This window comes from Acanthochromis polyacanthus, chromosome 4, assembly GCF_021347895.1.
Source record: "Acanthochromis polyacanthus isolate Apoly-LR-REF ecotype Palm Island chromosome 4, KAUST_Apoly_ChrSc, whole genome shotgun sequence".
In the NCBI taxonomy this organism is placed as follows: domain Eukaryota; kingdom Metazoa; phylum Chordata; class Actinopteri; family Pomacentridae; genus Acanthochromis; species Acanthochromis polyacanthus.
The window spans coordinates 40,714,186-40,730,859 of record NC_067116.1 but is presented as its reverse complement, the minus strand read 5'-3'; the positions used below and the strand labels follow the sequence as shown (position 1 = coordinate 40,730,859).

Sequence of the window (16,674 nt, the reverse complement as noted above, 5' to 3'; positions counted from 1 at the left end):
TCAGCAGAATCAGTGCATCGTTTCCATGCAGAAAACACCGTGAAAAATCAGCAACATTTTCTCAATGACCACAGCACCATGTACAAAATGTTAATCGCCTTTATTTTGTTTCATAAAGAACAAAAAAAATGTCTTAAGACTTGATTTGATGACCACCGTGATCCTGATGATGACTGACAATGTGGCTGAAGGGATTTAACCGTTTATCTTTTCTTTTTAAGTACACAAGTCAGTCGGACTGGGACATCCGTGGTCATTGCAAAATAGAAAAGTCTCTGGGATTTTCAGGGATAGTGTCTGATATGTCTGAGATAGCTAGACTTAAAAACACAAGGGGGGGTTTTCTAGCTTCTTTGCAGTCCAGTCCATGTGCACATGAACCTTGTACGCGTCAGTTCGCCTCGTTCTTCGACGCTTCGTCGAAGTTCTCCACCAGATCTGCAGGACAAAAGCACAAATGTCAAGTTCACTTTTAAGGAAAACAGTGCATGATGCTGCAGTTTCTATTAATTCTAAAGAATGTGCTCGATTTAATGAAGTTTTTCAAGAATTGTTGTAGAAAACTGACAAGATTCTGTCATGCCTTTATGAGAATTTGTTTAAATGTGTGCAGTTTAGTAAATTACAAGTAAATGTGGACTTTTATGCTTCCAGTTCATACCTGGAACATCATCATCCTCTTCCTCAATGTCCTCTGCCTTAGGAGCCTTGCTGTCGAGAGCTGAGACGAAAGAAACAGAGGAAAAACACATTATTGACATTTCTAATTTCCTGTAGGCAACACAACCACATCTAGTTATTACTACTTACATCTTTATTTTTGCTGTTCAATGTACTTTTTTTTTTTTTTTTTTTTTTGTTTTTACATTTTACGCTTATAATTTTCTACTCATCTTCAATTATTTTCTTCTGCTTAAATTAATGAGAACTTAAATGGGAGCAACTGTAAGCAATTTCCACTCAGGGATCAATAAAAGTTGGAAGCACCTGACCAAAATCATTTACCAGAACAAACAGCGGAAAGGTCTTTAGTTCAGATATAAAAGAAGATATCACAATAACTAATGACTGGTTAGTATGTTTACATTAGTCTTTGGTTCAGTCTTTCCATCACTTGCTCCATCTTCTTAAGAAAATCGAGTTGCAGTAGATATTTTCAAACACATATCAGATTTATCAGAGCAATTGAGCAAGAACATCTTTGCCATGGACAAGGACTAGAACCTATAGCTTACTGCAACAGAATTTAAAGCCCCTCTCTGGTCACTATTAAACTCATCCATGCCTCAAAGTTGCATTTCTTTTTTCAAAATAAAAGCAATCACTTCATCCTTTAAAGTAGTGTAGATGCAACACTGCATAGTTGCTTCCTCTAGAATGTCAAGTCATCATTCTAAGCTGCTGCATCAAGATTATGACTGCTTAGGTATTAGGGTAAGACCTTATAGTGTTGTTTATGGTGTGATTTTACCTGAAGAACTTATATATTCAGGTTAAAATTTGACAACATTGATACAAAATACTACTCTAGTTGACTGCATTTTAAAGCTGATGTGCTAAAGTGTTATTAATCATGGAGAATAACTTAACTAATGTAATATTATAGCCTACAGTTTTATCAATTACAGAACCTAACTGATATACACCACCATTCAAAAGTTTGGGGTAACTTAGAAATGTCCTTATTGTTGAAAGAAAAGCATTTCATTTAAATGATATAAGATTAAATTGATCGGAAATCCAGTCTAGACATTGCTAATATGGTAAATGACTATTCTAGCTGGAACTTTTTAATGGAATATCTCCATAGGGGTACAGAGGAACATTTCCACCATCCATCAGTCCTGTGTTCTAATGCTACATTGTGTTAGCTAATGGTGTTGAAAGGCTCATTGATGATTAGAAAACCATTGTGGAATTATGTTAGCACATGAATAAAAGTGTGAGTTTTCATGAAAAACTGAAATTGTCTGGGTGACCCCAAACGTTTTAACAGCTGAGATGTTACAGCATCATTAATCATACAGATTCACCTGACAAATTTAAAAAGTGAAGTTAAAAATCTACAAAAATATGCAACAAATATACATTAAATGTGCTGATCTAAAGAGCCACAGTCACTTTCAGCCTTTACTCCTACTCAGTTTCTGCATCTCAAGCACACCAGCTCACCTACAACTTTGCTCAAACACTGTACAACTCCACTGCACAAGGAAAAACAGGAACTGATTTAAAAGAAGAGTATAGATCTGGAAAGCTCCACCTTGCAAGCTGATGGCATTTGTGGGTTTGTTATGTATGAAAAACAACCAAATACACAGAGGAACAGAGAGCGGCAACCTGAGAGAGAAGTAACACTTTCACAATTTAGCATGACAGCGACTCAAAGCAAACAACCAACACCGGAGCAGTTTCAAATTCTCTCAAAAATTCCATCAATGTACAATAAAACTGCATTCTCATTTACATCTGTGCATATTCTCAATCATTCAGGTAATCTCAGGAGTTTCAGTAGAAACAACTGGACTTCAAGGCTTCAAGTGTGAAACAGCCACAAAATCTGCATGAAAAAGGATGGAGGCAGAAATCAGCAACAGAATTTTCCCCCAGGAGTCCAGGGCTCACATCCCATCTGGGGCCATTATTCTTAGACGTCAGTTTTGTTTTAATTTGTCGTTTACTTTTCTTTTTCACTCAGTGTTTGGTTAGGTTTGGAAGAATATACTTTGGGTTGGAACTGACCCTGTCACATGTAAAGCTTGTTCAGGGTAGGAAAATATCATGCTTTGTTTTAAAATACATGTCTTTACAGTACGTTTGAAGTTCCCCTCCATTTTCTGGGTTAACGTGATCATTTGGGTAGGCAGTGTCAGTTAAGTGGTGCAATTCCCTTGTAATGTAATAAAGAAGGCAGTCTAGTTATAGAGGAACATCATTTTTCAGGAGACAGAGCTGCTTCAGGACAAATCTCATCTGCCAAAGTTCTGACTTAAAGCCTATAGGACCACTTGAATCCAGCTGGGTGGTAATGGGATTATTATTATAGGTAACCGTGCCTTGTTTTACTCTGGCTGCATGCTGTTGTTTGATTGGTTGTGAGTGTGTCTGGGCGAGTATTTTTGACCAGGCGGAGCAGCCGCCCCAAACAGGTGACATGACTGCGTTCATCAGACGCCAGGTGGCTTTTTTGGTCTCTCAGCGGAGCAGGAGGCAGAGCGTGGCGGCGTGGATTCTTCTGGCTTGGACGAAGCCAGACTCAGCAGCCCAAGCGGGAGGCTTGGAGAACGGGGCTGAGGACCCACAAGCCCAGCTGTCAGACGGTGAGCGGGAGGACCGACTGCGGGACCAGTGTGCGAGCAGCTCGATAGGAGGCTAGCGTGGCTAATGCTAGCCCGGCGGCTAGCGCCCGTCAGATTGGAACGTTTCACCGCACTCAATGTTTTTGTGAAGGCTATTTTACCACACTCAGTGTTTTTGTGAAGCCGTTTTACCACACAGTGTTTTTGTGAAGCCGTTTTACCACACAGTGTTTTTGTGAAGCCGTTTTACCACACTCGATGTTTCTGTGAGCGCTTTTTCACCGCACTCAATGTTTTGTGGACCAAACAGCGTTGCAACGCGTTGTCGTTTCGGACTGAACACGGACCGTGAGTAAACTTGGCCATGTGGCCGCGTGTGCGTGCCTGAGTGAGTGACCATTGAGCATAATTCTCTTGTTCTATTGTATTGACTTTGTGGGGTTTTAAACAGCGGGACAAACTGAAAGGGAGATATTGCTGTTTATTGTGTGTGAGAGAGATTTAGTTTATCAGAACAGGTCATTAGGACCTTCCGGGGTCAGTTTTGCATGTGTTCACTGTTGCTTGTGAGTTGCTGAGTGAACTAATGGAAAAAAAGGACAGTTTTCTAAATTTAAAATCAAATCTATACAGTGTGCAAATCGTAAAATGCTTTCTGAATTTATTGTAAGTGAATACGAACCTCATAATCATCTAAACCACAGAAGAGCTGCTCCAAGAGTTTAGTTTTTCTGAAGAATTAAAGTGCAATCAAACTAAAGTGTCACATATAAATATTTCTCACCCACACAGGGTGACTGAATAGGATTGCTGACTGAAAGGGAAATTCTGAAATCCCTACTTTCTTCTCCTTCAGTCACAAGCAAGCTAAGTTAGTAAACAAGACAATGCTGCATGCAAAAATGATTCCTAAAGAGCAAAATTCTGGTTTCTTTTATTAGTTTTGTAACGCCTTTTTGACACACAACAACTCCTAATATTTTCACATGATTTTAAAATGCCGAAGCTCAGATAGTTGCAGAAACACCCACCTTGTCGGGGGAACTGTTCGGCCAGTTTGCGCAGGCTGCTGAGGCTGTCGGCTCCCAGCTGGCTGAGGATGCCTGGGAGCATCTCCGTCAGCTGCTTGGTCTCGGCGTGTCCCGTGATGGCGAAGGTGTTGGCGGACAGAGACGCCTGAACTTTGGGGTTGTTGAAGTGGATCACACTTCCATCGTCCTTGATCATGTTCACCTGAGGAGAGAAAACACTCAGGTCTGAAGGATGTGACTAAATGTTTAGATTAAACACGTAAATGTGGAAAATCTGAAGGCAGTCTGGTCTAAATGACCACTTATGGACAGCAGATGAACCAGTTTACCTCCTCAATTCCAGCAATATTGTTCACAGCCAACTTCTTTAGTGAACTCTGAAGCTTTTTGTCATCAGCGGTTGCAGTTCTGTGCACCACCTTCTTCTTCCTGCGCGCAGAGCCCTGAAACCACAGTGGACATAAGATCCTGCACAGACACTTGAATCTAGCTTAAAAAAAGTCAGAGTTCTAGAAGAAAAACGAAGTCACAGGGCCAATAGATGCACAATTGCATTTTAATCCTTCAATACCAGGTTCTTATGAATCACTTTTGTTTGCAGTCTGATAAACAGCTGAGTGCCGCCGTCTATTAAGTGAATTGCGTTGCTTGTTTTGTTGACAGACATTCAGTCTGAATGCTACGGCTGCTTTTGTTTCATGTTATGCTGCTAAATAACTTTAAATGGGTCTGACAACACATTTTGACAGCAGACTCAAATATTTGTTGTTTGTTTACATTTTAAAAACATTTAAGACAATCAGAGATGGTCGAGCAGAAGATCTGAGATGAAATGACTCAAAGGGAACTTGGGGACAACACACTGTATGGTATTTCTGCTTGACAAATCACTTACTGATTACTTTTATTCCCATAAAAAACTTGATTAATCATCTAATCACTGCACTGATATTCCAGCTGCAATGACTGATTGTTTAATCAATTAGTTGCGAATGATTAAATGAATCACCAGCTAGTTTGACAATCAGTTTGAGTAATATTTTACAGGGAAAAAAGTGTAAACTCTCTGATTCCAGCTTTTCGAATGTGAATATTTTCTGGTCTCTTTATGCTTCTATGACAGTAAACGAACTATGTTTTGGTTGTGGAGAAAGCAAGACATCTTGTCAAATGTCAGAATGACTTTGACATTTGGCAAGCTTGCTCAGTAAAGGTGTTCAAAGCAATGCTAGAGACCCACCTGTTCTCTGCTGTTGATGAACCCTGACTGTGAGGTACTGTGTCTTCTTAAATATTGTTCATATCAGTTTTATTGTTATTACTGTCTTCTTAGCAATTCTTTCTACTTTATAATCACCTCATCACTGCCACAACCACTTTATTCAAACCAAGGTTTACAATAATGTGCAGTGCACTTTACAACCACTGCTACAGTTGGTTTAAGTATGCTGATTTATTTAGAATTTGCAGCAGTGTTTCTTAGATTGTGTCTAATTGCTTAAGGAGGATTTCTCATGGTTTTCTGGCGCATTTCACAATAAACCTCCTGAATCTTGGGGAAGACATTAACGTTTTTCAGAATTTTGTAGACCAAACAGCTCATCAGTTAATGCAGAAAATAAATTTGAAAAATGATCACCTGACTAATCAACAATGACACATCTGTAACATACTGTTTATACACCGTCCATGAAACACTTTGCTGCTTCTTTTGCACTTCTGGTTGGATGCTAATGAAGATGATAAAGTTGAATCTAATCAATAATTACTTTCAGCTCTACCACAGACAAACCTATTAACCCAGAAAACAAGGAGCAGATTTACTGTTAATTAGCTGTAAAAATAAATAGTCACCTGCCAGCACTGCACAAACTCAGCATCACACCTTCACAATCAAAACACAGTGTGGATGTTAGCTCACCTTTCCTCCTATCCGCACCTGGGCTTGAAGTTTGGCCAGTTTTTCTTGATTCATGTTCTTACCTGCAAAAGAAAAATGTAGATAAGGACGAAAAATAAACAGAAGTTCTGTCAACCAGCCTAAACATCTAGCATGCTGCTGTTTCAACATTAGCAACAAAACAAGCTAACCAGGAGTTCCACAGAATTCAGCTTTATAGCAAAACAACACCAGAAAAAAAGCTTTTATCAAGAAGAGGAGCTACTAGAGATGTTAAACAGATATTTGGATGCAGCTCATGTATTAGTAAGTCAGACCTGTGAGCAGACAGTCTGCTCTACGTGCTGATAGCAGCTGCAGATGAAAACACAACACGGGGCCGAATACACTCCACACACACCGGAACACGGCTCCGCGCCGCCGCTCCGCTTCGAACACACACCGACACCCATACGGCCCGCAGACAAACAGTCCACACAAACCCGCTTTCAGCAGCTACAAACCTGCTCAGAGGTCCACAGAGTCATGCGGTGCTGAAAGATGGAGGCTATGAGGAAGAGGTTACGTCACACTCATATGGGATTTTCTTTTTCTTCGGTGCCAAACAGCCGCAGGAGCCCGACGCTCTGCTGCCACCTGCAGGAGGCTTTAGGAAGTACAGCAACAAATGCGACAAATACACTAACAAGTACAGCAATAAATATACCAACGAATATACCTAATTACAGCAACAAGTACACCAAAAAATACAATAAATACACCAACAAGTAGAGGAATAAATGCACCAACAAATATACCTATAATTACAGCAACAAATACAACAAATACACTAACAAGTACAGCAATAAATACAGCAACAAATATATCTATAATTACTGCAACAAATGCACCAACAAGTACAGCAGTAAGTACACCAACAAATATATCTATAATTACAGAAACAAATACACCAAAACGTATGACAACAAATACACAGATGAATACACCAGCAAATACACCAATAAATATATCAACAAGTACACCAACAAATATAGCTATAATTACAGAAACAAATACACCAATAAATATATTAATATGTACAATAGAAAATACACCAACAAATACAACAAATATACTACAATTGTACCAGAAAATACACATAAATACACCAATAAATACACTAAATATGCCAACCAATACATGTTACAGGAGGTAGAGGCTGCATTTTTAGGACAGCGACTGTAGGATCCTTGTTTTTCATTAACTCCTTTTTGGCCAGATGACATGGAAAAAACTTTTTCACTTGAAACAAACCAATTTTTCTAGGCCAGCTATTTTTCAAATGCAGCATACTATTTAGTTGGATTAAACCTTCATTCTGCAACTCATTCTTTATAAAGTATTTCTCGGATTAAATCAACCTTTTAAACTATAAAAGTTTGAACAGGAAGTGATATTTTGGATGGAACAAACCTTTAAAACCATAATCTACCCTGTAGGAAGATCTATTTTATTGGGTGGATAAAACCTTTTAAACTAACTGTACTTGGACATGTTCAGTAATGTGCCGGGTGACTTTTGAAATTATAATTTACTTGTTAGAGAGTACTATTAGGGTAGAATAAACCTTTTAAAGCTTTAAATGCTTGGACAGAGAGAGAGATATTGGGTGGAGTAAACCTTTGTAATCGTACTTGGACAGACAGCAGTATTTTTAGTGGTACAGATATTTTAAGACATAATTTGCTTGTTAGAAAGCAGTATTTGAATGGAGTACACTCTCTGAATTGTAAGTATTTGGACAGAAAGAGGTATTTTGGATGGGATGAACCTTGAAAATGCCAAATACTTAGACAAACAGTGGTGTTTTGGGTGGAATAGATATGTAAAACTGTAAGTTACAAAGTACCTTTAGGGTTGAATAGAGCTCTCTGCCATTTGCAGAATCTTCCCACATTGCAATATTATTTTTTAAATTCAGTGCACTAATAAACACACAGCTCTACTGGATCTTGGTTTATCATCAATTTCCTCCCCCTTATTGCTTCCCTTTCAAGCCAGGGTTTAAGGAACATCGTTAAAACTAATGTAAAAATGATTACATTTCCCAATAATTGTTTCCCAGTATGTCCCACATGTTATGTCTTTAAATAGTGAAGTAAAAGAAAATCTATTTAACACTAAAGTTGCAAAATTATTTATTAAACCCACAGGCCAGTAGGAGAAGAAAAGGGTGTCTAACTCTGTTGCAAATTTTAATGTACTTTTGAATTATATCAACCTTATAAGATGCATCAGGACTAATTAGAATTAAGGTTATGATGATTCGGGTTCCACACTTCAGCCAAGCAGATGCTAACAAATCTCCTGGATAATACGACTGCTACTTATTAGAGCAGAATATTATTTTGTTTTTCCACTTTTATTACACAGGTCAAGGCAACCACAATGGAAACATTTTCTGAAAAACAGCAACACGATACAGAAGCGCTGATGCAAAATCTCCCATGTACAAAGTAATAATGTAGCTACCAGCAGACCACTGAGATGACCTTCTGTCATGATTACACAGAAAAGCGGCACTATTCTGGCTACACAAAGCCCCACAGTGGATTCCAGTCATTATTTTAATGTTGTTTAAAACAGCATGCGTCATTTATAGGTAAATATTTCTGCAGATTGAGTTATTTTACATCATACTCCCCACTCTGCTGCTGGAAAGTGTTTCTATCATAATCCAGAGAAATGAATCCTCACAACAGAATTCGCATCACATCACCTGTGCACATGTGAGGTGAACATGCAGCGTAACATATTCAATAAATATCAGTACAAAACAATGTTGGAGCTGCCATTTGAAAATGTCAGCAGTATTCAGAACAAAAACTGCAACTTTTCCAAAAAAGAAAAGATGATTTTAAGAGTACCTGACATTGATTTGTGGCCCTTTTTATTCTGAGCTTGAAAATGTCAGACAGATTTTATTTTGAACCGCTGATGCAGAAAGTAAAGAACAAAAAGTTAAAGCCACAATACACAACGTACCACAAACCTGTTCAGGTCATTTGGGTGAAATAAAAAATATTTTCACAGATACAAATGTTTTGCTTGATGTAGACTTTTTTTTTTTTTTAAACATAATTTTCCTGTTAAAAAGTACTATTTGGGTGCCATAAACAGACACCAATATTCTGGGTGTTATAGACTTTTAAAACCATAACTTTTTAAAAAAAAAAAGTACTATTTGGATGAAAAAATTACATTAGCGGAAAGTGGTATTTTGGGTGGTATACATTTTTAAAATTAATTTGTTAGAAAGCATTATTTGGGTGAAATCAATCTTTTAAACTCTGTCTTCAGACACACAGTATTTTGGGTAATATGGACGTCTAAAGCCATAATTTGTTCTTTAACAAACACTAAAGTGGAATAAACCTTTTTAAATTAGATGTGTTTGGACAGACTGTAGAATTTTGAGATATGTAGAATTGTAAAATATAAAGTATTATTTGATTGCACCTTTAAAACTGTATTTACTTGAACAGACAATAGTATTCCAGGTGGTGTTGACTTTTAAAAACCATAACTTACAAATGCGCCTTATTACAAAGTTTTTCTAATCCACTGAAGCCCTGTGTTTTTAGTGAACATACCTGTACCTTACTCATGTCTGTTTACTCTTGAATGTGTCTTTTTGCTATGTTTAAATAGTACTATTTGAATGGAATAAACCTTTAAAACCATAACCTTTACCTTTAGAATGGTACTATTTGGGTGGAATGAACTTTAAAAACTATAAAGATTTGCACAGAAAATAGTATTTTGGGTGGTATAGACTTTTAACATCGTGATTTGCTTGTTTGAAATTATTATCCAGGTGAAATAAATCTTCTAAACTTTAAGTACTTGGACAGAAACTATGTTTTTAGGTGGAATAAACCTTTAAATCACAATTTGATCTTTAGAAAAATACTGTTTGGTTGCAATGAACCCCAATGAACTCTGCTTGGATAGAAAGTAGTATTTCTGGGTGATATGGGATAATGCATAAAAAGTTCTGTTTGATTGCACCTTTAAAACTGCAAAACAGTTTTGAGTGGTGTAGACTCTGAAAACCATAACTTACTTGTTCAAAAGTACTATTTGAGTGAAATAATCCTTTAAAGCTAGAAAGTAGCATTTTGGGTGGTATCAACTTTAAAAATAAAAACATGATCTGTGTGTTTGAAATCACTATTCAGGTAGAATAAACCTTTAAAACTGTAAGTACTTGGACAGAAAGTAGTATTTTGGGTGGAATAAACCTTTAAATCATAATTTGATCTTTACAAAAGTACTATATGGTTGCAATAAACCTTTAAAACTCTAAGTACTTGGACAGACAGCAGTATTTTTGGTGGTATGGACTTTCAAAGCCATAATTTGTTCATTAAAAAAGTACTTCTTTGGTGGAAAAGATAACTTTTAAAACAAAGGTGCTTGGATAGACTGTAGTATTTTGGGTGATAAAGAACTGTAAAACAAAAAATTTGCTTGTTAGAAAGTACTATTTGGGTGGAACAAGAGTTAATCCCACATTATGCAAAGAACCACAGTTGTGCGAGTTCATTTGGTTGGAATAAAAAGTACTCATTTTGGGTGGCAGAGACCTTCAAAAAAAACAGTGAATCCCACATTACAGAATGCATCACAAAACTGTGAGTCTATGGTGATTATTTTTGCAAAGGTGACATGACAACAGACCCTTCTTCATGTAATTGTGCAGTATTCCTCTCCTTCACAGCCTCCTTTTTGTCAGATTGAACCCTTCAGTCCAGGTTCAGGCGATGGATTTAATGGCAGCGTTTGGCAGAGGCATCCTGCTGAGGCAGCGGCAGTCGGACGGGTTGCTCTTCTCCACTGAGCTGCAGAGCATACTGTGCTGCCAGCGGTGCAGGTTATGAGACTTTGAGTCCCAGCAGCTGTGACACAACAGGAAGATTTTCCTCAGGACGGCTTTCCTCAGCAGGATGTAGACCCACGGGTCCAGGATCTGGTTCCACGTGGCCATGCGAACCACGGTCAGCAGGCTGAAGGACGTGGACTCGTCTCTGGCTCTGGTGCTCAGGATGATGACGTGGATCTGCAAGGTGGAGTGTCCACAGAATGATAACTTAAGAAGCGCAGCAGCAAAATGGAGATAGAAGCTGCAATACAGACAAACGAATAGAATAAATGCTGAAAAACTGTAGCTCTGTTTGCATGCACTGAAATGCACTGAAGGGAGAGAAACACTGTTATTGTGCATAATTCATGCCAGTCTGTGTATTTAGAGAACATTAAACTTTGATTGAAAACACTTTTTCTGCAGTGTCCTTGCAAAATATGCAAAGAATTCATTTAAATGATATTTCATTGCCATAGTTAGAAGAGTCTTTAGAGCTGCTTATATGACGTGTTTTAAACGGAGTTAATCTATCATGAAGCTTCACACCTCTCGCTAACAACATATTCATTGATTTTAAACAAATGTGCAATGATTATTTTACATGATAATCTCATGCTTTAAGTGGAAAAGTTGACTAAAGTGAAAAAAAATTGCCCTGTCCAGATTAGAATAATTCTTATTATAAAGTGTGAAAATACGTATCGTCTAAAAACTCAACAGATATTTACTTCTTCAAAAGAATTCCTCTAATGAAAATCTAGTCTTAACCTTAAATAATGTGTTAATATGGTGTTTTTATATGCTAGAATGAGTTAGACAATGAGTCACTGTAAAGGCTGAGCATTTCCACCTTGAAGCTGAAGATAAATTCTAAAGAAACATTTTCGAGTTGCATCTGAGTCACTGTTTAAGCAGAAAGGGATTATTATTATTACATGAAGAAATGCTTTGAACTTAGACAATTACATATAACAAAAAAGGAAAGCAAATACTAGTATTTGTCATTGTAAGTAACTCGTTTTAACTTAATACCTTAAGTTTGTCGAATTTGTTTTCTCAAGTTCAGGTTATCAAACTAAGGTAGATTTAGTTTTGGATAGTTATTTTATTTGTCTGTGTAACAAATTGATTCAATTTAGTATGTTTAATAAGTTTGTTTTCTCAAGTTCAGTTAATCTAAGCTAGTTTTGCACTTTTACCAGTCATACGACAACTTTATCAGCCTGATCTTTAAGTTATTTTTTGACCATTTTGGCTGTATTTGACAGGTAAGTGAAGAGGCAGAGAGGAGAGTAGGGATAAGAATGCAGCAGGGTTTAGGGATAAGACTTGCAGCAAAGAGCCATGAGCAGGAATCAAACCCAGGCCACTGCATCAGGGACTATAGCCCCTTTTCATTGGTGGCCCGCTCAACTTGTTGAAGTCTATCAACAAGTCTATCTGGGCTCAACAAGTTGAAGTCCAGCTAAAGTTGTCAAATCATTTACTGTATTCTGTTATTCTTGTAAAGTCAGTCAGAGCTGTACTAAGGGGAAGTTCTTACCAATAATGGGCCCCAGCAAACGCAGGACACCAGCATGATCCCCAGGAGCTGCCAGATCATCTCTATGTGGTATGGCGTGCCCCTGCAGTGATGTCTGTGTCGCAGTCTGGCCTGCAGCAGCGCACAGCTCGTTAGTGTATTGCACACGATAGAGAGCAGCAGCGCCAGAAGCCCCAGCATTGAGAAGAGCAGGGGCAGGAGCACATCTAGCCAGTCTTTGGGCTGCTCCATGGGGAAGAAGCACCAACTCCTGGAGCTCTGAACCTTGTAGGGCCTCCACAGCAACACAGGCAGCACGGCCACCAGGGCAGCGAGCAGCCAGGTGAGCCCCAGCAGTCGTTTCATGTGGCGGGAAACCAGCGTCGTGGAGTGGAAGATGGGCCTGGTGACTCCGATGCAGCGCTCCACCGCCATGATGCTGCCCAGGAACAAGGGGCTCAGGCCGAAGAACACCATGCACATGCCGAAGACGCTGCACACGATGCGATGAGGGTCAAAGGTCTCCCACTTCTTCTGGGAGCTGTAGACGAAAAGCACCAGGGAGCCGTTGATGAGGTGACCCAGCAGGTCTGTGACCACCAGGCTGCTGGCGATAAGCAGGAAGGACGCCTTGGACTTGATCCGGATGCGGTTGTAGGATTTGACCAGGATGAAGAGAGCCAAGCTGTTGGAGAAGATGCCAACAGTCATGGAGATGATGGAGGCGGTGACGGAGAGCTCCTTCTGGCTGCAGGTGTTGTTGGAGGGTTTGACCTCTGACCTGCAGCCGCTCTCTGAGCTCCCATTGGCTGACATGACTGGAATTAAATCTGAAATAGAGGACAAAAGGAAGATGGATGACTTATTGAAACAAAAATGCTAATATGTGATAAAACTTTTGAGGTTAAACATGTTTTTTAGACTTACTTGAAGGAAGTCTCCTTATCAGAACATATAATTTCATTGATTTGTGGTTACAGTAAAGTGTAATTTTAAGACAAAGCCCATGTTAGTTATGGGCATAACTCTGGAGAAACTGATTTTCTGATGGTAAATACTATCAGTAAAGATGAATCTATCCCACACTTCCGTTATTTAAGTAATGTTGCTGCTTAATGTCCCAAACTGTCGCTGTTTTGTTGATTCCAGTTCCTGCTCTGAATAAAGGATTATTTCTTACCTCAAGTTTAGTCTCTTCCCGGAAAAATCGCCATAAGTCAGCAGCCTCCTCACTCTCGGTCTTTTGTGATGATCAATTAAAGAAAGTGACGTCTTGTCAGCCAGCCAGTAAACGCCACTGAAGCTCAGTATTCCCGTGCTCTGTTCCGTCCGCGTCCGGCAGGTGCCAAGTCTTGGCGAGAACGCACAAACGAGCTGCGAGGAATCAGCTCCAAACTCTAACGCACCTTAGAGGCTCCCCACAGTTGTCGCATTCTGTGAAAAATAAAATATATTAAAAAAAACAGCATGTGTCCTCATTTTTGTGCGAGGCGACACACTGGCTGGGAATTACAGGAAAAACACCCCGATAAAACGCATGCTTCCAAATACTGGAATTTACGTGTGTAAAGGTTTTCTTTTTGCCCTCAGCTCTGTGTCACTGCTGCGTTGAGCCTCCTCTCAATGTGTATAAAAATGTCACTGTCTGCTGCTGAAGCATCCTGTTGCTTAGTTATCAGCACTTTCAGCTGCATCCACTGACATTTCACCAAAATCAACTTTCACAAGAAAAATAGCCTTTTATTTCTGTTAAATCACTGAATATTTTAGTTTAAAAGTAGCAATAATTACCTTTCATATCTTCCATATATTACCCAATGCCAAACATTACCACTAAGCAGATTTCTCATGTCAAACTAAGATTATTTTTTTTTTGCTTCTTTGTCGGACAGTTTTCTGATGGCACAGACTGAACCACAAGATGTGATGTTGGAAGCAGACTCCTTTTATTTCAAGCAGAGATGCTTTTTCACCTTTGGTTTTTTCCAATGACAAGGCTTAGTGCTTGCAGACATCAAATCCACCAACTGTGTTACAAGGAGAGACATGCTTTACTCTAATAAGAGACTCAGCTAGTTCATTGGGGAGGGTATTGATTTCCAAAATTGAAGCTGTCTAGTGCATCAGTGTGGCCCTTTGCCCTTGAGTGAGTTTATTTTTTTTGTCCTGGGTGTACTTTCTTTTTCATATCTGAAATTGCAAAAACCTTGAAGTATATATATTTTTTCCAGTCATCAATATTTTCACATCATCTGGGCTGTTGTCTTTGTCTTGACAGTGAATGATTTAGCCACTGAAGTACAAATAGATGCTCAGAAAGTCATTTTTGTTGATGTGCCATAAAAATAAATCAGATTTTTCAGGCAGGTTTGAGCGAGGAATAAATCATGACCTTGTGAATTGTAGACAGACTAGAGGCAGGGATAAATTAAATTTAAAAAAATCTCATAAATGGAAAAGTCAGGGGACTAAAGTCTTCTTTGACTGAATAAAGCGCAGAGCTCTATACTGACCCTGATCTTGCAGAAAGTAAAATACTGATTTTGTAGGAGTTGGCAACACAAGACGTGCAAGTTGGATGCAGACACACAATGACTTAAACATAAAACTGACCTTTTATAGCGCTATGAGCGACACTCCATAAGATCAGAGGTCAACAGGGACTAAAATGTCTGTCAATATTTCTTCAATCTGTACAAAACAGACAGAAACTGATGTAACCTTGTTCTCAAATAAGCAGAAAAAATCTGTGGAAAGACACAGTTGAGTCCAGCCAACCACATATCAGTTTATTACTTTTCTCTTCTTATTAACTTAGATGTTCTGCTTTAGGGAGCGTTGGTCCATCCTAGTATGTCCTGCAAAAAAGAACATTTTATTACTTTGAAGTTTGTAAATAAATTACAGAGTGATTTTTCCATTCTTACCAATACCAAATCAAATCATCAGTACGTTCCTATAATATTGTTGGACTTGAAACTGAATCAGCAGAGTCAAACAGAAATGTAATTTTTTACCCCTGCAGGCATTTTTCTTACTCAGAACTTGGCACCTGCATTCTTTACAATGAAATTTGTGGTTCAAAGAAAGTAGCATGTAGGGAATAAATGCATGAGACTGACTAAAATAAAATAAAAAAGTTTATGAATGATTTAGATTTTTTATCATTTGTCCTTTTTTTGTTAATTCTTGTAAAAAAAAATTCTAAACTGCATTGACCAAGATTCAGTTTTATAAAGCAATAAAAGTGGAATATCTCCAAAGGCAGTGAATATATTTTTTGGCATTGTATGTAACCTTTTACAGCTTTGAGGACCAAGGTGAGCTTCATTATCTGATCACCAGTCACCCTCCAAAGTGAAGTAAGACAGTAGGAAGGCTATAACACTTGGATGAGTTGTGTGGAAGTGTCATATTTTCTCTGATGTCATTTTTATTTTATTTTCATACAGCTGAGAGTTGCAGAAGAGTTTTCCTCCCACTTCAATGGAAGCTCTTTGTTTTTTAATTAACTTCAGGCAAAAAATCGGATTTCACAAGAGATGAACTGGTTCATGACTGAAGTGTCACTTTGCTTGAAAACCAGCTGGAACTGATGAATTTCCACTGAACGCAGTCATTTGAAGCTGGATCTATAAATGTTTTGCTTTTATGCCTTTGAATGGCAGCCTGTGTGGTACAAAAATGAAGCCAACATGAAGTACCAAAAGAGTTTCCTATCTACCTGAGGCTGGTTTCAAAAGCAAGTCCATCACCACAGACCTTTCTGATGTTACAATATCCAACTTCATAGGAAAAAATAACAGGCTTACAGCTGGGTACAAAAAGCTGCTTTGGTCTGTGCGGCTCTTCATTCATGACATACTGCCCTTTATGGCATGGGTGCCTTAAGGACAGATTGTGGTCCAGAGATGTTTTCATGGCTGGTCTAAGCTCCATTCATGCCATGCTGAGCTTCAAAACCACTCTGCAATCTGAATCTTATTGGTGGTGTATATGCACAGTCAATGGTGGAG

The 16,674-nt window shown here is 38.5% G+C and overlaps 2 protein-coding genes across 3 annotated transcripts; both read right to left on the bottom strand.

Moving 5' to 3' along the window:
* Positions 1–81: 81 nt before the first annotated feature.
* Positions 82–6,858, bottom strand: btf3l4 (basic transcription factor 3-like 4). Of its 2 annotated transcripts, none has more exons than XM_022210120.2 (6): positions 6,734–6,858; positions 6,252–6,313; positions 4,660–4,773; positions 4,331–4,532; positions 662–721; positions 82–438 (listed from the first exon to the last, which is right to left on the bottom strand). In XM_022210120.2, the coding sequence occupies exons 2-6, from the start codon at positions 6,303–6,305 to the stop codon at positions 392–394; spliced, it is 477 nt and encodes a 158-aa protein (XP_022065812.1). In that variant the 5' UTR covers positions 6,306–6,313; positions 6,734–6,858; the 3' UTR covers positions 82–391. The 2 variants fall into 2 exon arrangements, with proteins under 2 accessions (XP_022065812.1, XP_022065813.1); XM_022210121.2 differs by lacking the exon at positions 6,734–6,858 and adding an exon at positions 6,548–6,665.
* A 122-nt stretch (positions 6,859–6,980) lies between these two features.
* On the bottom strand, positions 6,981–14,384 carry ptgfr (prostaglandin F receptor (FP)). Its single transcript, XM_022210122.2, has 3 exons — positions 13,839–14,384; positions 12,680–13,488; positions 6,981–11,331 (listed from the first exon to the last, which is right to left on the bottom strand). Exons 2-3 carry the CDS (start codon positions 13,472–13,474, stop codon positions 11,029–11,031), a joined length of 1,098 nt encoding a protein of 365 aa, XP_022065814.1. The 5' UTR covers positions 13,475–13,488; positions 13,839–14,384; the 3' UTR covers positions 6,981–11,028.
* Between the last annotated feature and the right edge of the window lie 2,290 nt (positions 14,385–16,674).

Excerpts from the sequence above, each read along its gene's own strand:
- btf3l4 (XM_022210120.2), bottom strand. The coding sequence starts at position 6,305 with ATGAATCAAGAAAAACTGGCCAAACTTCAAGCCCAGGTGCGGATAGGA. Across the intron at positions 4,533-4,659 it reads ATATTGCTGGAATTGAGGAG|GTGAACATGATCAAGGACGA; the intron begins GTAAACTGGTTC and ends TTCTCTCCTCAG. Across the intron at positions 722-4,330 it reads CGAACAGTTCCCCCGACAAG|CTCTCGACAGCAAGGCTCCT; the intron begins GTGGGTGTTTCT and ends CTTTCGTCTCAG.
- ptgfr (XM_022210122.2), bottom strand. The coding sequence starts at position 13,474 with ATGTCAGCCAATGGGAGCTCAGAGAGCGGCTGCAGGTCAGAGGTCAAA. Across the intron at positions 11,332-12,679 it reads TTTGCTGGGGCCCATTATTG|ATCCACGTCATCATCCTGAG; the intron begins GTAAGAACTTCC and ends TCCACCTTGCAG.